Below are 24866 nucleotides of genomic sequence, written 5' to 3'. Positions count from 1 at the left end.
GAGCTTTGTGTGGAGCATCGATCTGACCCTTAGAGGTCTCCATGGCAGAAAACATACATCCACAAAATGGAGAAAGGCCTCATACCCCTTGTCATTGCCCCCGTCTGCAGATTACCATAAGTCTTTATGTTACAGCACAATATGTTTTCTGATTTCATTTGCTGGCAATACCTTGCTCTGGTGCGGCATGTCAACTAAAGATATTTGTTATGAGATTTTTTTGCTAAATATTAAAATTCGACTGAGGTTTTCCCTGCTGTTGGAGCCTGGCCAGTGTGTCTTTTAGCCTGCAGCTTGACCAGATTGTTCTTCAAAGTGACAGACACAGTGGGCTGACTATTCGGTGCCTTTCTTTATAAAATTCTTTTAACACTGTAGCTCCTGACATTCCCCTTGTTACTCCTCACTCCTCTCTACTCTCTCTGCAAAGGAGAGAGCCTTGAAAATTGTTAAACGGAGGCAGCTCATGTGTCCTCTTTGTTCTCTGGCTTCCCTGCTTGCAAAGATACACACAGGTCATATTCCATACAAATGTCACTGTTACTCTCTTCCACTAGGGGCTCAGGATCTGGATCGCATCCGCTTGTCCACCTACCGAACAGCATGCAAGCTTAGATTTGTTCAGAAGAAATGCAACTGTAAGTATGCCAGCAATTCTTTCACCCACCATTGTTACAGGCTTTCCACTGCACTCCCCCGTCTGTCCCTCACACCTGGACTGTGTGATCTGGCATTGCAAAGGACACTAATCAGTGCCTGGGAAGACATCAAATATTAACTTGTTCATATAAGGAACTTGCCTCAAATATGCCAGTGATTCAGTCATAGAAGGGTGGGTCAGGATACAGGCCACAGCTTTAATTAATAAGTATGTTAACTGCATTCTCCAATGTTCTTGTGATATTGCATTTGTGAGTTTCAGCAGGGCCCTGCAAATTAAATGCTTTTATAGTAGCTCTGTGAGAAAAAATGCTGCTTGCAGTCCTCTTCTGTTTAGAGTGCAGCAGAATAAGAACAATGTTGGTCAGACCCCTCTATTTCCAGAAAGCCAGCTAGATGCAGCTCTTCTGAGAAAGTGAACCTGCTTGTAATCTCTGCATATCTGTCTTACTCCCTCTAGGTTTTATTGGGAAATTTTCCACTTGATTAGTGACTTTTTTAACTTCTCTTCAGAGATTCAGTCTTTTTCCCTTTACAAGCTGCATTTTCCATTAGCGCAGTCATGAGCTCTGAGCTTTAAAGGGGAAATACAGCATAAAATCTGTAATGGAGTGTATCCTTTTCCTTCCATCCAAAATAGCATGCAAATACTTACAAGGGCAGGTTTGGGCGGGTGTGCTTTACTGGACCTTTCCACACCAACTTAAAAAAATACCCTAACCAAGAGCACTTTTATCAGCAATAGTAGTAGGGAGAGGACCAACACAGAGAAAACAAGTGCGTTTTGGTCCTCATCTATAGACTAGAATGGCAACTTGGCTATACTTGTGCTACTCACAGTGGTAAGTATGTTAAAAAATGCTCACTCTAGATAGAAATTTACTGCCCTGTTAAGTTCCTAGTTTTCGAGTTTTATCTGTCTGTGTTACAGAAATGTTTAGCTTATGCTGTCCAAACATACTGGAGAGGCCAAGTTGAGATGGAATATATTTTGGAGAGTATTTACTGTGTTATTAGCCACGGAGCTGATAATTTAATCACTTTTGTAGCACACTTCTTGTATTTTTAATATATCCTTAGCTGGAGTATGAATTGAAGATGTGGTATTGCATTATAAGCAGTCTGCCAGACACAAAACCCAGGGTTAGTACCTGACCAGCAGCTGGCTTCTCCCATTCAGGAGCAAATGTGTTGAAAGATGCTACTATGTTGTATTCTGTTGTTTATTTTTTTAAATCTTGTGTTTAGGAGGATGACATTTTCACTTCATTTTCATGGCAGCAGAATACAGTAGTCTGAGGTGACAAAAGTATCCAGTTAGATGGTTGGTGATAGCAAAGTATGTATGCAACTGCATGCAAAGCAAATGAAAAAAACCTAAAGGCTAACAATAGTCTCATTGGTGAGAGTGTCTGGCTGGCTGAAAATATACTGGGTTTTAATTTTAATTTTGTGCCTCTTACCTGTCAACTGTGATCTGCTGTTGTGGAACTGTTGGTTCTCTTCACAGAGAAGTAATGCAGATGCCCTGCAGTTTGCAGTTTGTGGCAAGCTGCTCATGGACAGGACTTCATTTCTTGTCTCCACTGATAACCTAAGAGGAGTAATTTGCTGATCTTGTTTAAAGGTTTATACTGTATCAATATCTTTGTAAGATTTAAAAAAAAAAAAGAAAAAAGAGAAACTTAAAATGTCATCCAAAGTGTTAGGTTCTGTTCAACTTCAGGAATAATGCCTGCTGCTCTGAACAGGCTGGACTGTGTGTGTCTTTCACCATCAAGTACAGTTTTCTTCTCGTTTTGAGTAGACTGCTGCTCTCCCAGATGGGTCTCTCTTAACAATGGAAAAAGAAGTCATTGATTCTCCTGACAGGGATACAAGCAATGGCTGTCCAAGAAAGAGCTGCTAAAAACAGAGCCACTGAACTGAGCACTGCCCTTGAAATGGTTACTATCGGACCTCTGGTTCATGTCAGCTACTGTTTTGGGTTGTCTGGGGTTTTTTTCCCCTACAGAAATTGTCATTATGCACCACCCAACAGTAATGAGACAAAAAAGAAAAAGGGGTCATAGGGGGAAATAAAAAGCAAACCATCTTTCTGCTGCATCTGAGCAGCTTCATTTAGGGTAGAATATAACAAGAAAAAGCTCAAAGACAGTTCTGCTCCACTCCCAGTGCATAGCACCTCCTGTCACTCAAGCTATCCTTGTCTTCTTTGAGCTGTGCTCTCCTGCCCTGCCCTGGCACTGGCCCAGACTTAGGAGGGAAAAATTGGCTTGTAAAGACCGTATTTGAGGGGTTCTTTTAAAGAGCTAATTTAATAAATTGCAGAGAGCTGCTCTTGGCTACAGGCTGAAGGTGTATGAGGATGGAAGCAGAGAGCTGCTTTGAGTGCCAGAAGTGTTTGTTCCAAGGAAAGCAGAGCAGAGGCTTTATTAGCACCATCTTTTTTACCCGGAGGTGCCCATTAGCATAGGCAGTCATGAGATATCGTTTAACAGGCAGCTACACTTATCACACACAGTGCACTGTTTGTTTCTGCTGCCCTTAATGCAGACACAGACACAGGTTCATCTCCTGTCCTCCCTTTCTGAGTTCTTCTCTCAGTACAAAAGGGTTTTTTTGCTGAAACCTTCAGCAGCAGGCTGGGTTTTACTGGCAAAGTAGGCAGTATGTGATGGGCAAAAATCGTGTTCTGAGAGCCATTCTCTTTTGCAGAGTTTCTTCTGAAACTAGTTAAATTATCTGGGAAAAAATGACAATTTATCACCTTTTACCAGAATATCACTACATAAGTTGCACCTTGATTACTACCACTGTTGATCAAATAATTTGCTTGGTGAAATTAATTGTTTTGCATAAGAAGAAGATTTTTTTGCAGATATTTAGTCAACAGTCTTCAAAATTGCAAATGTGTGTCTTTCTGATAATTCTATAAAACTTTGGGAAAATACTCTGTATGTGAAAAATATTTCTTATATTAAATGTCTCAGAGCATTTTAAAATGGCAGTTTAAATACAATCATCAAAGTGTGAAAAATCATTTTCAGTAATTGCAATTATTTGTCAAACAGGATGAAATTTAATCCAGTCCAGCCTTGTCCTTCAGAAAAGCAAGAAATTATCCTTAAGGACTCATGAAAAAAGTAGATGAATTTGAAAAATCTCTGATGTTATCTTTCAAAGAAAAATTCCTGCAAATTTAAGTGTTTCTCTTTACCTAAGTTAACATTGCAAATAAATAATAATAACATTTGCACATTATTGTTGCCACACCTCTGAATCTGCTAGGTGCCCAAATGTGGTACGAAATATGTGACAAAAATCCCAAAAGAGACATGCGAAATTCTGAATGCGGAAATCCTAACAGCTGGGAAACCTTGTTAATTCACCATGAATATAAACTAATTTTATGCTTCTTATTTCTGCTGACAATTTCTAAAATTGGAAATAATGAAAAGAGAAACTCTGTGGGTAATGTAGGTACTTTTGAGGATGTGGTGGGTATGGAAAAAGATAATTGCAGACTAGTTGCTGATTGCTTTGCAGAATTCCTGTAGCAATAGACCTGTTGCAATAGCAGGAGTCTTCCCTGAATTATAAATACCAGCACAAGACATAGATGCCTTTTCAGGAAAAAAAAAAAAGAAAAGAAATCAAATAAATATTAAAGTCTTGATAAGATGCTGAGATTTGGGCATTCATTCCAAATGAATGCGAAGAGCTGTGGACAAATGGACCTTGGTGAACACACTGCTGGTGATTATGGCATCTTGAAATCCCAGAATGTAAAGCCAGGAGTGTGTGAGATGACTGTGGCCACTTTACTGGTGGAAGGTGTTGGATATAGTCTTGGAAATAGCAGCATCCTAATCATTTGAGGGTAAATTTCATTATTTGGAGTAATAAAATCAACTAGGGAAGCAGGTACAGGAACTTGATCAAACCTGCTATGTGGTTATTCCAGTCTGTACTGTACAAAATACACCAAATGGGAATAGCTGACTTATCATATAGATTTTCTAAATGTGCTTTAAAGGTGGTCCTAGATAGTGCACACTGCAAGAATCAAGGAGGGAGATGGAAAAACTACAGGTGAGCACCGTGTGTTCTGAAACAGTCACAGAACTTGAAAACCCTGTGAACCAATGTTGCTCTCACCTAGTCAGACAGGAGAGTATTGTCCTTTACTTTGCTGCTAGTGCTTTGGACAAGCTTTTGGAGCATCTGAGTACATTCTCAGCAAACATAACTCCTGCTCAGCGCCCCTTACTACCAGGAAAATACCGTTTTGGCAAGGTTGATTTGCTCCTGTTTATCCGTGGCATCCAGGCGTAGAAGCATCTTAGGCTTTCCTAAAACAAGGATGAAAAACCAATGATAGCAGTTAGACCTATCTCTTGACATTCATCAGTATCCAGAACCACCAAACCCCAGAATTTATAATTATCCCCAGTGATCATTGTGCAGTTGATTTATTTTAAGACTTCTTTCTCGGTGAATTTATTAACATGCTGAGATGAAATACCATATTCACATGCAAATTGCCTCTGGGGTATGGTGACAGCCAGGAGTAAGACATAACAATATATCATAATCAAAACCATTATACCATTAAATATCAGTCACTAATACAGAAGTGTATGGCTGGAAAACTACTGCTGTCCTTGATGAACTATACTAACTGTGTTGTGAGATCATTCGGTGACAGTGGCTGGAAAACAGACTTTGCTGATTTCCCTAGATCAGAATAAATCATTGACAGTTGGAAGTGTGAATCAAAAGCTGTGCTGGTGATGGTAACATGTGGCTTAATTAATGCAGACAAAAAGGGAGCTTGTTTTTCTGGCGGTTTAATCTCAACACCTTAGGATGTTGGTGTCTTTGTTTCTCCCTTTAATATTGTTTAGTGTGAGTGATTTTTAATTCTTTCCGTCCATCCAGGTTGTAGTACAGCAGTTTCCACATAGGGAGCACAGCTGACGTGACTGTCATGGAAACCTTATGTATGTCCAAGGCAGTCTCCTCCACCTGCTCTTTGTTCAGCTTCCTCTGGGCTTGCGTAGTCACAGCTGAGGCATGTAGACATGTCAGCTTAATCTCCATACATGCTTTTGGGTGCTTCCCTGATCTGATCTGATCTGATCTGCCTTTTTACATTTGTTTTAGATTAGGATAATTTCTCCCCTCCTGAGGTGTAATAATTTCCTAGTGAAAATGAATGACAGTTATTGTAAATACATTATTTTTAGATGCTTTTCTTAAAGCTCTGTTCAGTCTGTAGTCTTAGACCTCTTGTAATGCTACAGCAAGCTGCTGAAAATGGGTTTGTCCTAGAAACTGACAGTCTGGGTATGAAATTATGAGCTCAGCCTGTATGAATTACTGGCCCCCATCATCACGGCAAGCATTTTTTAAAAAGTTATTTGATTTAACGTAAATAAAATTGCTGGGGCTTGGGTTTTGACATCTATGCTGGGCTGAGACTGAAAATATAATTTTATCCCATCCTGTTCAACATACCATTCAGCACAAAATGAAAAGTCACAATATCTGGTACTTGTAGTAAAAGGAAAGGATAAGCAAGTCTTGATTCCACACTGGAAATAGTGACCTTTGTGTTATCCAGTGGCTGAGGAAGTTAACTGGACATCCAGGTTAAACGTTCTTCTTCTGCATGAGAAAACCTGTGCTGATCTTACATATCCAAAAGAGTTCCCAAAACACAACGCTAGGGGATATTCACAAGTGTTCCAGTCTGTCCTGTAGATGTTTAACCACCAGATCTTTCATCTTTCCATATTGATTGATTTAGGACCATGTAACTGCTTCTCTCTACTCAAATGAGACCTCTTGCCAGTGTAGTATAAAGACATTCATCCTTTAACTCAGTGAGTATTGATTTTCTCAAATGTGAAATAGAGTGCACAACAAATGTGCAAAGGTGCACGAATCCCACGAAGATGTGAAGATGATAGTGACAGTGAATATCTCCTGCCATGGCAGGAGGCATTCATTGTCACTATCCTGCCTTTTACATGTCAAGAACTGTATAGCCCATGAAATTTTGTACTTGCCCTTCTTTTTCTTTTACTCAGGAAACTTACCATCAGAAACCGAGCCAGCAAACTATGATGATTACAGAATTGTTTAGATTAAATAATTTAATCCTTCATCACTGCAGTTTCCATGGTTAATGCTCTGTTCTCATTGTTGGGTTTTATCCTGTTTTTCATTTCATCTTGAAAGCAGTAAAGCACAAGATAGTTTCAGGCTGGGTCACAGAGCAATCAGACTGAATGACAAGCAGTGTTGCCTACTCGAGAAGTGCAAAAGGTCTGCTTGGCTGCAATTTGAAGCAATCTGCCTCTTGAATTTGTGATCATGAGATTCTCATATTCTTCTAAGCCCTGAGTGATCAGTCTTTTATGAGATTTGCTTAAAATCCTGTAATTTGGAAAGAAGATCACCATTTTGCATTCTTAGTTTTGTTCTTCATTGTTGATCACCTTGGATATTCTATGATCTGCTTATTACTCTTACCTAAAGGTAGAGGCTGGATATATTAGTTGCGTTCTTTGTTTTCTATTTTAATGAAAGCTGAGTCTTGCAGGTTCCCTTACAGTGAGTGACATTATTCCCATGGCTCCAAGAGATACAGCTTCAAAAAAAAAGCCACTCTATATTACAAGAGTCATGATACCATTGTGTAAGTTACTAATTCTGGTATCCTGCAGTATTTGAAGAATGGAAAGGGAGATGAGTTAATGATTTTAAAAACTTTCTTGTTCCTTTGTCTTCATCAGCGACTTAGAGACTAAATGCTTCTGGAATTGCTAGTACTGTTCCATATGGGTTTCCAGGCAACTATGGAAAAAGGATGCATATATTATACGTTCTGCATTATGCATCAATTATTTAATCAAAAGTTCAAAAGGGCTTGATTTAGCATATTCTCCGCAGACAAATCCTTAGTCTGTAAGTGTTCGCTCAGAGCACAATATCCTGAAAATAGGTTCAGATTTTCTTTTCCTTTCAACTGTAAAAGTTTATTAATATGCTTGACAATCATAATAGCTGTTAGAGAGCTGGCATATAACCTATATATTTGGCCTGTTCATTGAGGGGCTGCTGTTCAGCCTTTTCTTCAGTGTTAGCATGAAGTGTACTCTTGTTATATAAGAGGGTTGTGTTATCTCAGATGTCCCTGAGTATTTGCTCTTAAAGGCTGCCACTGTAAGTCTGTCTCATCCAAGACTGAGACAAGAACTATTAGTCGATATTTGGAATTAATTTTAGTGTCAAAAGGAGTGAAACAAGCCTATCTACCTTAAAACTCTTACCTTTTCTGTTGCTTAGAGATTGATTTTTCAAACATACCCATGATCCCAAGTGGCTCCTGTTGAAAACAGGAGTTGCAGAAGATTGTCAGCTAATATTATTTTGTCCTTTAAAGAGAAAAATGACTGATTTGGCTTTCTTTAAGTCAGAAGTTGACAAGACATGTGGCCTAGGTCACATCACAAGTATACCTACATGCTGCCCTCTGCTACACAGGTGGCACAGCTCTGCCTGAATGGAGACAGCTTTTGTAATTGGATCATAGCTGAAAATCTCTTCTTACTGACTTCCTGAACTCTGTGAAGACTGCCATTCACTGTGCTATTTCTGATGGCTTTCCTGATGAACGTGTAAGGTTGGACAGTCTGTTCTGTTCCCTGCTCATGTCTCTGAACATCTGCTGCTGGTAATAGGCATCACTCACCTCTGTCTGGCAGCCTTTGGCTTAGTTTCCCCAAGCCAGAAAGTTTTTGTATCCTATTTCACATTGGTCCTCTTAATAAATACTTCGAACAAAAGAAAAATATTATTATTGTTATTATTATTATTATTATTATCATGTAATTGTTGTTTAATTATTTTTATTATTGTTATTATTATTATTATCTCAATAATCTTATAGACAGTCTAAAACTTGAAAAATGTATGTAGACATGCTGTGTAATGCAAAAAAACTAATACCTTGGTGATCACAGAATCACTGTATCTTCTGATTCTTTGTGTGAGAGCTGTTTCTTCTTTCACCCTTGTGTTTCCCCTCAATGTTTAGCTCTGTTTTTAAGTCTCCTTCACTATTTCCCTGTCCCTTCAGCTTCATGCCATTATCTGTGGCATTTGCTTTATCTCTGATTTCTCTGCAACCCTCATTCCCTTGTCTGCTCTCTCTTTTCCTGTTATGCTCTGGGTTCCAAGAACGTTTTTTCAGGCAAACCCTTTCTTACACTTAAGCCTTTGTTCCCTTTCCTTGGGCTGTTCTGATCTATCCTGTTTGTGTCTTTTCCCAGGTCTGCCCTGATGTCACATGAGCACCTCCATAATGTGTCAGAGTGCATTAAGCAGTGTGACTTAATGCCTGTCACATATGGGTCATTCTCTTGGAGTTTTTTCTGTATGACACCCTGTTTATGTGGCAAGGGGGAAAAGAAGTAGCGAGTCTTCTTTGGAGCAGTTATCAGGGAGTTTGGTGATTGTGGTCCTTTGTTCCTAAGGACCTTCATCTTGAAGCCCTGTGTCTCCATTCTGGACTCAAAGCAATTATTCTTGAGGAGTCATACATGAGCTCAGTCAATACATACATGTTTTCTGTAGAGACTAAGGGACAGTTTGTATGCGCTTGCAGACTCCTGACAGGATACGCTGGACTATTTTGCCCAATACGTGTGTTGTGGCATTGTATTCACAGAATCACAGAATTATTTAGTTTGAAAAAGACATCCAAGATCATCAAATCCAACCTTTGGCCCATCCCATCTTGTCAGCTAGACCAAATACTTAGTACCACATCCAGGCATTTCTTGAATACCCCCAGGGATGGTGACTCCACCAACTAACCCCATTTCAATGCTTAACAACCCTTCCAGTAAATAAATTCCTCCTTATGCTTTGAACTCCTTCTCCATTGCATCTGCCAAGTTGGGAATTTTGCTGATCTTTTTTTACCCTGTCCTGGTTTTTAAGCCATCACTCAGCTCAGGAGAACGAGTAGGCACTACACAGCTTTCCTCCACCTTAACCACACAGTCTGCACCATCTTCCTGCCTAAACAGTGGTTTTCACCTCAGCCTGGCACAGAAAGTCTGATCTGTCTCCAGCCATTCCTCATTCCTGTCTCCGGTAACTTTTACAAATAAGCCCACTGTGGAGCCAGCCACAGCCAATGGTGAAAGTTCTCAGCAATTACGTGATTCTTCAGTGTGAAGACAGCAAACAGTCCCCAGAATGAAAGTCAGAATATGGGACCTGATGTCATTTTTATTATAATTCTCTCCACCTATATTTCCCAAAGAGTGTTTTTTGCATGCTCATTTGTTTTCAGTTACATCAAAAGTTTGTGTAACTCTAGTAATACAGATCAACTTCATAACACCTAGAATATTCAGACAGAAGCTTTAATCTAGCCATTATATCATATTTTACTGTGTCTAGTTTTATTTTCATTAAGTCTTAGTGGAAGATTTCATACAGCAAGTATCTGGTATGCTAGGGCAAATTGTGATAACAGAAGATGTTGGCTATAAAAATAATTTCCTGCTTTTATAAGTGTGAAGAGACTGCACAATATAATGTCCTCAATGGGTATTGTTATTAATACAGTTCTGGGCCTCTATACAATGAACATTCAGCTTCCTGGCATTAGTGTTTGTGATATACAATGGCTTTACAGAGGCCATTTTCCTTGTGCTGAATCAAGGCATTCCTAGGCTGAATTCAGACTGAGTTGTATCTGTGATATTATTTTTGGCTGTGGAGGTTTTCTAGCAGGGTGTTTGGCCCTTAAACCGTGAACAGTGTAGGCTGATTCCACAGAAGTTCTCTGCTCAGCCTTTTCTTAGGTCCATGTGGATTGATAGATGGATGTCTCCTTTCCTGACAGGGAGTAAATTGAAAGCAACTCTTCTGAACTCATTGACATCGCTATGGCACAAAGGAAAGAATGAATCAGTCTCTCAGTGTGTATTGTTTGAAGAGGTTGAACTCAATTTCTGATAAATGAAGTTGACACTAGTATCATACTGCATCTCTTGTAAAGGTCCTGATCTTCCCCAAGTTTAATTTTCCACAGTTCATTCATCTATATTTTGCCTTGAAACTCTTTATTTTGTCTTGGATTTGCAGGATATCTTTAAGGACTGTGTCTGTAAATTAAAGGATGACAGATAAGTGGCCATGTACATCAAGACTCTTACTCCATCTAGGGGCCGTGACAACATCAATAAAGACCTTCTGTCACACACAAGGGGGAGGATAAATGTGCTAAACTTCACCTAAATCTCATTTATCTGCATTTTCACATTCTGCAGTCTTGTTGCCTTTCTCAGTGTTGCTGTTTATTGAGCTGTGTTTGTATCAGCTGGAGCTTTTCTCCTTGGCCTAGTCCTTATTTCCTCAAGAGATGTGAAGTTTTAGAGCTTGGTATTTTAAGGGGAGACACTGCAGCTGCCTTCTGGTTTGGGAGTCCTGGTTACTGAGGGAATCAGGTAGGGAAGTGGAGCACTGACCCACTCTGGCAGAACACATTTCTTTGAATGAGTGTAATGTCAGGAGAGAAAATCTGGAAAGATTGTGTGAACACAAAGACACAGTTTAGTCAAATATTCTGGATAGTTTCTCTGAATAAGAGGCTACCTATTTGAATGAAATTGATGCCCCAGAAATGGATATTCCAGATACCAGGATCCATCTTTCCCTCTTTCCAAGCTGATTATAGCTCGTATTCCAGAAGATTTGGGGGCAAATAAGTTGCATTGTTTTCAAATAATACATGGTTAAATACCTATGAAAGCTGGAACCTATGACAGTAATTAGCAATTTTATTATCTATCTCAGCAAAAGGTTTAGATCAGTCTGAACTGTCCTTACGACTTCAGGCATAAGATGGTTTTTCACTGAAGTCCAGTGTGTCACATGAATGTCCTGCTTCATAGCAGTGCTCTCACTCTCAACAGCAGAAATTGGTACTGGGATTTTGTCCTAGGAGCCCTCTGGACTGAACCAAACTCTTCGGAAGAGAGAAGCATATGATAATAGTCTTTAATATGTCTCTTCTGCTCTGGGGATGAAAAATGCAATTGTGGTATCAGACTGTTTACCCAAGCATTAAGTTCAGCTTAAGAATTTCTCTAATTATTTTTAATAGATGAAAATGTTACGGGTCAAATTCAGTCCACATTACATAAGAAAATATCTAAATTAATAGAATAAGTATCAGGTTAAGAATTTGCATATATGTAAAATACCATATCTTTTATTTTAAAGAAAGAGCACGATTCATCTTTCATTAGTATTCTGTACCTTGTGTTGCTGTTTACAGACTGGCCAACCCTAAAAGATTTTTAAAAATAATACTACAGAAAACAAAGTAACCATGGATCACACTCTGAAAAACAAGATATGTGCCAAAGAAGGCTTTTGTTTTCAAGCAGTTCTAAATGTATAATAGGTACTCACTCTTTTTCATTGACCTTTGTGATATGACTGAACCTTAAATGTTGATAATGTAATCTCAACTTGTTTTCTATAGCTATTAGGTAAGAAATTGTTGTAAAGAACTGTTAAATCGCACTTTCCCTTATCATCACGACCTATTTTTTAAAGGAAACAGCAGTTAATATGAGACTGGGGATAACACCTTAAACTGGTAACGTGCACTGCTTCAGAATTAATAAAAAACATAAATAACCCAATTTGTTAACATTTGCATTCACTCTGTCTTTGCTTTTGTCTGGTAACCGTGCCAAGCAAGCTGTAGTCCTCCTGTGGCACGGGGAGTGTTTTAGGGGGGGATGGATGGGGCTGGCAGGGGTTGTATCAGAGGGAAAAAGGAAATTACTGATGAAAGAAAGATGTGGTATAAGTCAGACTTGGCGTTTGAAGAAGCATGCTGCTGGAGAAGATGTTATCACTGTAATAAGGGCATCCAACACGAAGACATTCTGCCTTTCCCACGGCACGGTCTGGCATCGTTCGCCTGTCACCCGCGGTGGCCTGTGCGGGACGTGCACACAGCCGAACATCCCCGCACATGGGCCTGCTTCGACTAAATCCAGAGACAAGGCCATTTTCGGGACACAGCAGCGGGGATGCTCGCCTCCGATGGACACTGTGCCAGGAGAGAGTTGAAGTGTTGGAGGCGTGCGGCAGCATTGAAAACACACCCAGGAGTGCCATCCTGTGGCGAGGACCCCGCGGGAGCTGTGCCGTGTCCCGGCTCCATCCGAGCCGTGCCAGCCCCGCACGCTGGGCCTGCCTCCGCCCGTGTGCAGGCATTTCCCAACTTCCACCTCATCCCCGAAGCAGGAGGGCTCACGCGTGGCTTCTGGTTCTCCTCTAGAAACATTCTTTGAAAGTCTCCGTGATTCAGTTGCTGTATTCACTGTCAGGTTCAACAGATCTGTATTTTACAAACTGGCCTGAGAACTCAAATGTAAAGCAAACTGACCTTTTTTAAAGAGAAATGAGAAAGTTATTTTGTATCATACTTATCTATTGACCAAGTCTTGTTATCTCACGAGTTCTTTGGCCATTTAAAAGCTGCCACTTGCAGAAACCTTTTGTAGGAACCAATAAGTCAGACTGAGGCCTGATCACACAGAGCCTCAAACAAAGCCTTTCTCATTAAAATAGTTCTGTGGTGGGATCACAAGGATAATAAGAGACACAGAGTCTAGAAAAACCATAGTCTTGGCGTGGTTAGAAAGTTTCTAACTGTGGAATACATGTAGCAATAGGTCTGCTCTTTGCACCTTGGTCTTTAATTCATAGATACATTTAACTCTTAAAATAAAAAAATTATTTGTAATCAATGGATTTATGCCATCCTTGTTGACTTCTTAGCAACAGGGCAGAGTTTTAATTCTTTCCTAGTTGTCATCAGAATACTAAGTTAGTAACTAGAGTTAGATTTTTTATTATTTTGTTTTTTATATGTCATACTTCACTCATCATTTCAAATAAATTATTTCAAATCATATTTTTAAAAAAAAGGAAACACTTTGCCAGCGTCTGGGTGACAAGTAGATGACAACAGTTTCCCAGCCCAGCGCTCAGGGTGGATCACCCACTGTTCCCTTTTGCAGAATTGATTGTCATTAGAGCTGCTCCTTGGAGAGATTGATGATGGCTTTTGCCACCCACAGAGAGCCCTTTAGTCTTAGGTTAAATATAGGTAAGACAAGATGGTCAGGAATTGACAGCAGGGGAAGAAAGAACTTCTATTGTAAATTAAATTAGTGTATAAAAGAAAAACTTTACTGGAGATCTTTACGCACTCATACACCTTGGTGAATTTGTCAGGTAGGATATTAAAAGTGAAAAGACCACATTTCAGTGTATTGTTAGCCTAATGATTATTCCTCATTAGTAACACTTGACCAAAGTTCTTTAGTGATCAGACTCCCAGGAGGTTTTAGAATAACTCATTTTACTTTCTGGACGCAACATAGGTCGAATATAATAGGATACCAGCCCAAGTATGCAGACAGAGAAGCCTTTAAAGCTTTCCCTGAATTTTCAGTGCCTCAGTTGTACACTCTGTGTCCTGCAGATTTCCAAACAACCAGCAGCCAGGTTTGGCACCCACTCAGGAATGTCTTCTGTGCATGTAGTGTGCAGCTGGCTGGCATATGCACAGACAACCCAGCTCCTGATGGTTGGGACATCACTTGTCCCATGTGGCATCACTGGGGCTGGTGATCTGCATGAATCCAGTGAGTCCAAATGCAGCTGACTTACTCTGTGTGCACACTGGTTCAGGAAAAAGCTGTTTCTGTTGGCTGCTCTAAATGTTTCATTCCTAACCCGGGCTCTCCTCCTCACCACTGGGATGGGCAGATAGAAGTGGATAGCCTTGTTCCAGCTTCCTGCTGAGCCAGTGCATACCACACGCCTGTGCAGTGTCACAGCACAGGCAGAAAGGTGAAGAGGAGGAATGCGTGCACCTGACAGGGGATTAAATGGAACCATGGTGTCTCTGAAATGCCTCGGCCTTCAAGGGAAAGTTAAAGGGAATACCTGAGTGCGCACAGTGCTGCGAAGGTCCGCAGTACTCCTCACACAAAACCTCTTGAGGATGTGGAGGACTCTTTCTCAAACATTCAAGAGGCCTCGGGGTAGGTTCTGTGGTTTTTTATTTGCTACATGTGTTACAGAAGGGCCTTGGAGCACAGCTTACTTGAGTAATGATTTTAGAGAAAAGTCAGTGAAGCAACTCTGACTCCTCTCCAGTAAGAGTTGCTGTGTTTTTGCAGAACAGGGTCATGTTCAAACAGGGACATCACAGAATCAATGAAGTTGGCAGGGACTTCTGGAGAGAACAGCGTCAGCTACAGCAGATTGCTCAGGGTTTTGTCCTGTTCAGGTTTGACTATTTTCAAGGATGGAGACTCCACAGCCTTTGTGGGCCATATCACACTGTTTGAAAATCCTCACAGGGAAAATATTTTTCTTAAGCTTAAATGTTTTCCTGTATTTTAATTTGTACCTGTTTCCTTCAGTCCTTTCACTGTCCTATCCCTGAGAAGAGTGTGGCTCCATGTTCTCTACTCCCTTTCATTGGATCATAGAATCATAAAATGTCTTGGGTTGACAGAGACCTTAAAGTTCTAAAGTTCATCTAGTTCTAACCCCCTTCCATGGACAGAGGTGCCTTCCTCTAGACCAGGTCACTCAAATCCCCATCCACGGTGATGACCCATCCCCATCCTGGCCTTGAACTTTTCCAGGGATGGGTCATCCACAACTTCTCTGGGCAACCTGTTCCAGTGCTTCACCACCCTCACAGTGAGAAATTTCTTGTTAATATCAGATATTTGGGTCATGAGTAGTCTGGGTGTGCCAGACTGTGTAGACTAGACTCTGCTAGACTCTGTTACCTGCTTGGCAGCAGGAGAGAGGGATCCAAACAGAAAACGTGAATGACTTCCCAGGGCTTCTTAGCAAAGACGATGACAAATGGCTCCAATACCCTAATTTGTGATGGGTTCATAGATTCTCATGAAAAAAAAGAAGAATCATCTAACATATTTTATAATCTTTTTAGGATTGTTAGACAAGGAAGCATACATCTTCCCCTTTTAATGAAATCCACCTGAAACACCTGACATACAGTCAAGTGCCATTGATTTCAAATGACAGTACAAGCATGCTTAAACTCAAGCATGTGTGTAAGAGCTCTGCTGGATGAAAATCTTCATTAAATGTATAGTAAAATTTTGGAAATAACTTAAACTAATATTTCTTTAGAAGTTTCTTCTTGTATTCACCAGCAAAGAAAAATACATCAAGAAGAACTTTGATCCTAGCTATCACTTGGATATGTTTAACTTCTATTTACTTAGACCTACTCTATGTTAAATCAGTTTGAATTGATTGATAAAGCTCTGATTTAGTCACTTCCTGTATTTGATTAAATGTAATCTCCTCTTCCATGTTCATTTAGTAATAAATGGGGAGATAACTTCGTAAAGTTCATGATTAGGGTGTAATACAAAGAAATGATAGGGCAGATGAGGAATTTTGTGTAAGTAGATCCATTTAATGGTAAGAAAGCTTAAGCACAAAGCTTAACCACACAGACAGTTTTAAATTTTTAATTTTTTATTTTACTGCTTAGAAGATAAACTTCGCTACATTTTTTTTTCTTTTTTATGTTTGCTTAGGGCAACATCATTTCTTGACAGCTGATGTTTGAAGTAATCTGCCTCCTTTGAGATTAGTGATATATCCAAGATTATCTATATCTCAGAACCTTTCCATAATTATGAATTGCATTATGGATAGAAAAATTCATTTTTCACTGCATAAGTAAATATTAATTTCTTTGCTTTGAGTTGAAAAAAATAAATGTAGTCCATTTCTTCTCTCTCACTTTGCCTGTTAAGATACTGTATCTACCAAACAGAAGATTACTTATTGGAAATAAACTAAAGTTACTAGTTACAATAAATAAAAACTGCATTGGTTTTTTGAAGATGAAGAATGAAGAGCCTAGAAAATGCCTGAAGAAAAGAGGGAGGATCAAGATCAGTAAAACTGACATATGTGTGTATAATAAGCAACGTGAGATTGCTGAATTGTGTTTTCTCTAAATGTATCCAGAGTAAATCTCTTCCACCAACTGACCTGTTGACAGAGTTGTAGGTAATGGAATTCTGCCCTGTAACTACTAACTGCTCACTTTCATTATAAAAGTAGTACATGTAAATGGAAAAGGTATTCTGAACACAGGTAAAGGCAGAAGAGCAGGATGTAAAACTTGAAGGTATCTGAAAACTTTTTCATTTGAGGAAAATACAAAACTCCTTTCAAACTGAGCCAGCTATCTTCGTCCCCCTTGCATCCTGCAGGGAGAGACTGATCAGTTCTGTCTCAGTGCACTGGCAACAGGCACTCTCCAAATGTTGCTTGAACAGTTGAAGGAGTCCACTGGAGGAAATGACATTTGCTATTTGGAGTGTATTTTCATGCATTAATCTTCATTCTCTGCAGTTCAGTCCAGGTCTCCTCAAAGGGTGTTTTTTGGTAATGATTGCTGTGGAGTGAATGGCAGCTATCTGTAATGCTCCTCATCTGCATTGTCCCACTTCTGTCTGGGCACTGAACTTTACTGACATTCACTAATCACTCTCTGTCACTGAGCATGCTCAAATGTGAAACTTTCTATGATGCTGTTTAAATATTACATAATGTCATAGAAGTTAAATTAGCAGACAGTGTTTGCCATAGAAGATGTAAAAACGCAGAGCTTTAGCTCAGCTGTGACTTCAGAGATCACTTAACAGAAAATCTAAAGAGAAACATAGTTTGGCAATTGCTTATGGAGATTGTCTACATTTTTTTTCAGACATCAGGCAAATGAGTGAGAACTACGCCTGGGTAGCTGTGCTGTTTAGAGTGTGAGGCCTTTCTGAAAGGTCCATGAATGTTGACTGGGCTTCATGATTTTTGATAGCCTTATACCACACAGGCACTAGCTAGAAGCAGCTTTTACTCCTACTGCATAGTGATCATCTGCTGGCACTGAAGGAACAGCTGACAGATTTCTCTAGTTTTCCAAATCTGTTTCCAACAGGGCATTTTTCACATGCTGAGGCATAATTCACTTTTCAGTGGGAAACGTGGGCAAGGCAACAAAAGCAACACCAGCAATTAGAAGTTAAAAACAAACTTTTGGAGTTTTAGTCTCTTGAGGGAATTCAAGGCAGATTTTTGGAGAGAGAAAGCTCTCCTGCATTTATATGCTGCTTTGTTACTCTGCAAACTCTTCTTGTTAGCATCATGTAGCATGTAGAAATCAGATTTGGGGTTTATTGCACTACGTGTTGTGCAAACAAACTAAGGAGCTATGCCTTCTTCAGTGAGATTAAAACAGTCTCGGGGTGGATAAATAAATAAATGAACATAGAAGGTATTATGGAAAATGGGTAGAAGAGAAGAGGAGGAATGTAAGCTTATGCAAAGTTTGCAAGGTTGACATTCTGTTATTCCATTGAACAGAATACAGATCACATTAGCTATAGGCATCAATTTCTATTAGTGCAAATGAGTGGAGCTTGCAGAGTCCTGTGTTTTACTTCCCTTTTGCCAATACTGACAGTTTCACTTGGCAGCATGATATAGTACGTAAAAGTTTGCTTACTGTGTGAGTAACCTTAAAAAGTAATAGAATTTGAGGTGATCAGTAGGGCATTACACCTGAATGTAATCTGCACAAGGTCAAGCAATGCAGCGTAAAAGGTAGTGCCTGTGACAGGATCTGGTAGCTGTTAATGAAGTAATCATTACTCATATTTTATATTTTATATAAAACCTGAATTATTCTAGGTCATGTAGTAGTCACACTAGAAAGACATCTTTTCTTAATGTTTAAGGAGGAAAGTGTGGGATTCAATGCAGTTAACTTTACCAGCTCTGAGATTACATGTCTTATGTAAACATGTTGCTTTTGGCTTTGTCTGTAATCAGTGAATAAATATGGGCAGATTCAAAGCACTGCTCATCCCACCTGTCTCCCAACAGATGCTTTAAGGTGCTTTTTTTTTTCACTGACATGAGAGGGAGCCTTGGTCACTGGTCAACAGTAGACACTTTGTTTTTTACATTTAATTTAGCTGCATGAGTCTTGTCTGTAACAACTGGCTTGAGTAAAGGTCAGAGATTTCAGTCATCTGTACAGCAGCCTAACAAAATGCCCTCGGGACTTAGAGCTAGACATTTGAGCAGGTATTTTCAAAATTAGTAGTTCTTGTTAAATGTCTGGCTCATGTCCATCCTCCATCTCCTCCTCCACAAAATACTACTTTCCATCCTCTTAGATATATATAAAATTAATGAATAAAATGCAAAATAAAATAGTGCAGTAGGATTGTTGTTTGTTCAGCTTCAAGTGGAACCAAAATGTTTCTGGAGAAAAAAAATGCCCAAGAAAAATTATTTATAGCACAAACACACAGCAGTGCCTTGAGACGAATATTTCATGGTGGGTAGGGAACTCTTACAGCTGTGTAATCTTCAATAAGTCATTTTCTTAGTCTTGTGCCCTACCTTTCTGGCATACCAATGAATGTCAGGAGAGCTTATGAGGCTTTCAGGTTAGAGTTAACAATAAAACCAGTAATTTTCTCTCAGATGTGTTTAGTATACTGATGTTATTAGTCCCATGTCTGTTAGCCTCTGGACATTTTGCTTCCCAAGACCATCATCAAAACTAACTCTGGATATGACTGTGTTATGAGAAATATAATATCAGTAGGAAAACAAAACAGAAAAAACCCCCACATTAAAATCTGACAGCCATACACTATCAGTTCTAAATCATGTGAAGAATAAAGACACCAACCTCCATGTCAGCCTTATTCATAGTGCCAGCTCTTTTCCTCCATATTCAAGAATTTTCCACTACTAGCCTACAGCAATTAAAGTTTAATTACAGCATGAAATTCTCACTGTTAGGGAGTCTGGATGTCTGATTCTTCCTCCCTGAGTAACCTTTTATCGAGGTTAGGAAAACCATCACAATTTCTAATGACTGCAGAAGTGAACATGTATGGTCAAAACAACTCCTGCATAGGCTGTTTGAATGGTACCCCAGCAGTTCTGATGACATAATTTGTGACCCTTCAAACTGCCCTTTTCCACTCTTCATGCTTTTTTCTGCTACCACACTCCCGCACTCCCAGATAAACAGCCTGTCCCTGTTTATTCTTTTCCCACCAGCTCCAATGGTATCTTATTCAGTATTTATAATAAGGTTGTCCTAGTAATTTCTGCCTTGGTCTGTAGTGCTAGTACCCCTGTTTGTCCTGTTTCTTGGATTGCTCTCTTGTTAGTGTAGCCTCAAGTCAAGATGAACCATCTGCATATGGTATTACTCTTCTGCAATTTGCTGTGCCTGGTATTTCTCACATTGTTATCTTTCTGTAGTTCATGATTGATGATTTGCACACATAACCAGCAGCCAACTTGGTGAAACTGCTGGTGGAAGCACCTTCTTCATCTGCTTGGTCTGAATGACCAGAGACACCCCCCATGGCCAGCAACAGCCTGCATGGCCATAGACCTTGAGGGAAACATCCCACTTCACCTTTTGTTTTCTGTCTGTCCTTCCCTCTTAATACCGCCACAAAATACATGCACATGGTCCAGACTGTTCCTGCATCTCTGACGTTGCTCTGTATTTTTGGTACTTTCCTTGGCTGCCTTGTGTGGTGGAATACTCATTAACCCTTCTCTCCTGGACCAGACAATGGCCTGCTTCCTGGTGACGTCCTCCGTTCTCTGGCCTCTGAGCTGTGTGGAGAAGCTGCCCAGAAAGGGTCAGTTATTATGTGCCAGCTGTCTTCCTGGAGATAGCTCATCTTCCATTTATCCAGATTACCTCTGTGACAGAGAAAAGTGATTGAGTGGGAATGGGAATGACAGCATTTAAAGGATCTGAGGTCTATGCCAGATTTTTTACTGGGAAGTTGCTCTTCCACCAGCCAGAAAACAAACAGAGGAGCTCAGGGGTTGTGTACTCCACCCCCCCAGCTGTAGTGGGTTGACTCTGGTTGGATGCCAGACACCCACCAAAGTGTCTCTATCCCTCCCCTCTGCAGCTGGTCAGGGGGGAGAAAATATAACAAAGGGTTGAGATAAGGACAGAGAGAGATCACCCACCAAATAACATCACTGGCAAAACAGATTCTAATTAGAGATATGAATTGAATTTGTTACTAACAAAATCAAGCAGGATAATGAGAAGTAAAATAAGACCTTAAAAAATCTTGCCCCCACCCTCCCTCCTTCACAAGCTCTACCTTATCTACCTCAGTGGCACAGGGAGACAGAGAAGGGGGATTATAGCCAGTTCATTAGAGGTTGTTTCTGCTGCTGTTCAGGGAGAGGAGTCCTTGCCCTGCTCCAGCCTGGGGTTCCTCTCACAGGAGACAATTCTTCATGAATTTCTCCATCCTATGGACAACATTCTTCCACAAACTTCTGCAGCACAGGTCACTCTTTCACAGGATGCAGTCCTTCAAGGACAGGCTGCTCCAGCATGGGTCCCCACAGAGTCACAAATCCTATGAGGACAGTGCTCCATTGTGGGTTCCTCTCTCCATAGATTTGCAGATCCCTGCCAGGAGCCTGCTCCAGCATGGGCCTCCCACAGGTTCACAGCTTCCTCTTAAGCATCCCCCTGCTCTGGTGTGGGCTTCTCCAGGGTCCGCAGGCAGATCTCTGCATCCTCCTGGACATCCATGTGTTGCAGGGGCACAGCTGCATGACCGTGGTCTGCATCATGGGCTGCAGACAAATCTCAACTCTGGTGCCTGGAGCACTTCCTCCTTCTTCTTCTTCTCCACTGACCTTCATGTGTACAGGGCTGTTCCTCTCACATATTCTCAGCCTGCTATTCTTTGGCAGTAATCACAATTGTGCAAAACCCTTTTTTTTGATTCTTCTAAATATGCTATCCCAGAGGCATTACCACCATTTCTGGATGGTGCAGACTTTGCCAGCAGTGGGTCCATCCTGGAGCTGGCTGACACTGGCTCTGCCAAACATAGGGAAGCTTCTGGCAGCTTCTCACAGCAGCCACCCCTGTAGCCCCCGCTGCTAAAACCTGGCTGTGCAAACATCAGCTTAATTCAGGATAACATTTTGAAGGCAACCTGCCAGCATTCAAGTTTGCCTATAGAAGTTTCCTTTTAATGCAAAGATAAAATAAATACTTCAGTGTCACAATGGAACTGTATCGTGTAGGTTTTCATAGTTACTTGCTAGTGAACAGCAAGAAGAAGTGGAAAAGTGCCACGTCTAGTCCCTAAAGTAGTTGCTGCTGCTGTCACCACTCATCTGTATGGTGTATCTTCCTCTTTGGGCTTACATATGCACTAGCATGGTGTTGGAGGCTATTTATCCCTGAGGCAACAGAAGGGATACCCAGTCATAGGGTGAAATTCTAGACTAAGTAAAATGACTATATTTGGTTTCATCATCCATCTACTATCAGCTTACATTTTCCTGCCTTCAGACCATCATGTCACATTGCAGTCTGAGACAGCACCTGCAAACCAATCAAGTAAAAATATGAGGAGGATAATAATTAAGTTTATGTACAAAAACAAAGGTCTTCTTCCATGTACAGATGGCTTTTGATACATCCTAAGACATATCATCATGCTGTGCAGTAGTTTCTCTGGTGAAAAAAAGAAAATTTGTACCCTGAGCCTCCGGGTTTTTTTACTGACGCTTAGGTAGGACAGTAGGTAATACTTTAGGTAAAGGGATGAACCTTTGAGTTCAGGTTTGAACTAAATCCATGTTTTAAATTACTGTAGGAGTTTCTTTATTTTTGGCACAGTGCACCTCTTCTGGAAATGGCAGTCCACAGCAAGCCAATCATACTGCCACAATAACAGTGCTCTGCAAAAATCTGCAAACAAGATTTCTGTTTGGGTACAATATGAAGGGTGAGCAGGGTTGTCGTTTAGGCTGTCCTTGTAGGTAAAAACAGGCCCCATCAAATTCAGCTTAGACCAGGACTTCATCAAAGAGAGAGATTTAACAAATCATTTGGCAAATATATTTAGAAGACATAAAATATGACTTTCGGATCACTTCATTATGTGTTATTTGTTTAAATGTACCCTGTCTCAATTACAATTCCGTTTCTGTAAAATATTTTGCTTTCCATACAAATTGCTGAAAAGAATTTTCAAAATATCAGTATGTGATAAGCACTTAGTATTCGTAGGATCTTCTGAAAAGCCCATCTGCTATGCAAATTAATATCTAAGAGTAATTTCTGAATGGGGATTCATAAAGGCATGGTTCAGAAAAACAATTAGCATATGTTTACCTTTCAGTAATTTTTGTAAAATACAGACTTTTATTTGAATACTTCATACAATGAGGAATGATTTCCCAAGCTGAGGTTGTACTCATTACAACTACTAATATCAATATATTGTTTGCTTATTAACGGATTTGAATTTTATTTGCTCATTTCTCCACCAGATTCAATATTTGGTGATGGAAGACGCATTAATTTGTTTAATTATTCATGAGGCATGTTGTACACAGTTGTGTTATTCCCCACCCCGTGGGAGGAGGTGACTCTTTTTCTCAGTTGCTTTCAGGAGCGCGTTTTCCCAGCTGAGCCTTTCTGTCCTGTCCCCTAGTGCACCTGGTGGACATCTGGAATGTGATCGAAGCCTTGCGGGAGAACGCGCTGAACAACCTGGACCCCAGCATCGAGCTGAACGTGGCCCGCCTGGAGGCCGTGATCTCCACCATCTTCTACCAGCTCAACAAGAGGATGCCCACCACCCATCAGATCAACGTGGAGCAGTCCATCAGCTTGCTGCTCAACTTCCTGCTGGCGGCCTTTGATCCGTAAGTCTGCCTCGCTTCCCTCCTCTCCCAACGGCTGGAAGGATTTTAATTCCTCCAGAAATAGCTCTGGAAAACAATCGAGCAGGCTCAATTCTGTCCCAAATAACAAGCATGTGAATAGTGCTAACTAGGGAGATAACCTAAATTAAGGGCCTCTGCTTTCCTTTCTTTCGAGCCAGATTCAGCACAACTGTGTTTTCATCCAGCTACTCAGACTTGTTCCAGTTTATATCAAAGAGGAATTATCTACAGAAACAAATTCACATGCGCTTCTAATTTGTCCTGTTGTTTATTGACACACCAGTGGCTGACACCACTGCAATGCCTCTGCAGCAGTGCCATGGGTTAATAGCTCATTATTTTGAAAGAGCTCATTTCCCTGCAAGTTCTTGCAGCTGTAAGCGATTTTTTTTCCTGGCTCATGCCAGTGCAGCGTGATTTTGAGACCATGACAGAAATAGGATTAAAGACCTGGAGGTGATGAAATTCATGTTGTTTATTACTGCATGGGACTCATGTTACAGAAAGAACAAGTTTGAGATAGAGCAAACCACTTACATTAATAAGTATTGTGTGTATACCTAAACAGTTTCTGAATATGTAGTTGGCAGCCTGTACTGAAATATTTGCAGTCCTGAAAACTGAGTTACTGCAGAACAGTGGTTGTCTGACAGATGCAGGTGTTGTCACTTTGTGGCTTATTTTTTTTTTAAATTCACCAGTAGAAAACACTGGCCATAAAAATTAAAATAAGGATGCTTCTCCTCTCTCTTCCCAGTCCTCTCTCTTGCTGCCCTGGTACTGGGTGTCACTGAGTACCTCTGGTGGCAGACCAGCCGGTGGCTCAGTTGCCTTGGCAACGGGGAGAAAAAGTAGATGTTCCACATGAGAAGGCTGCACTCAACCTCTCCTCCTGCCCCTCTGAGAGGAAGAAAAGCCAATCTATTGTGAAATCGTAGCCTTCAGGAATATTTTCCTCCCTTCAAGGGCAGTAAAAGAAAGAACGGGCATTTTAATTGATACCATTGTGGCAGTGACAAGCACACTAAAGGATGCTGGAAATGGCTAGATGCATTTATTGCTGCATGCCACAAGTAAACTGCTTCCTGACTGGTAAACACAGGGAAAGACCCTGGACCGTGGAAGCAAGACCTGTGATAATATGCATATTTTGTAGCTCACTGTGAAGGGGTAAAGATCTCAACTACACAACACAGCTACTTGCAGCAAAATGGAATAAAGGAATTTAGTCCCCTGGAGGGAATCAGAGA

At 40.5% G+C, this 24866-nt stretch overlaps 1 protein-coding gene across 15 annotated transcripts in view; it reads left to right on the top strand.

The window, feature by feature from the left end:
• Window positions 1-24866, top strand: part of DTNA (dystrobrevin alpha) — a 222719-nt gene that overhangs the window by 131457 nt on the left and 66396 nt on the right. For all 15 annotated transcript variants that reach the window (XM_063394714.1, XM_063394688.1, XM_063394720.1 and 12 more), the window contains 2 exons: window positions 558-638; window positions 23382-23595. In XM_063394714.1, the coding sequence (XP_063250784.1) occupies window positions 558-638; window positions 23382-23595 (295 nt within the window). The remainder of the gene's footprint in view (window positions 1-557; window positions 639-23381; window positions 23596-24866) is intronic.

The sequence above is a fragment of the Prinia subflava genome, chromosome 1, assembly GCF_021018805.1.
Source record: "Prinia subflava isolate CZ2003 ecotype Zambia chromosome 1, Cam_Psub_1.2, whole genome shotgun sequence".
Taxonomy (NCBI): domain Eukaryota; kingdom Metazoa; phylum Chordata; class Aves; order Passeriformes; family Cisticolidae; genus Prinia; species Prinia subflava.
Note: the sequence above shows the minus strand (reverse complement) of the source record. Positions and strands in the feature narration are given on the sequence as shown.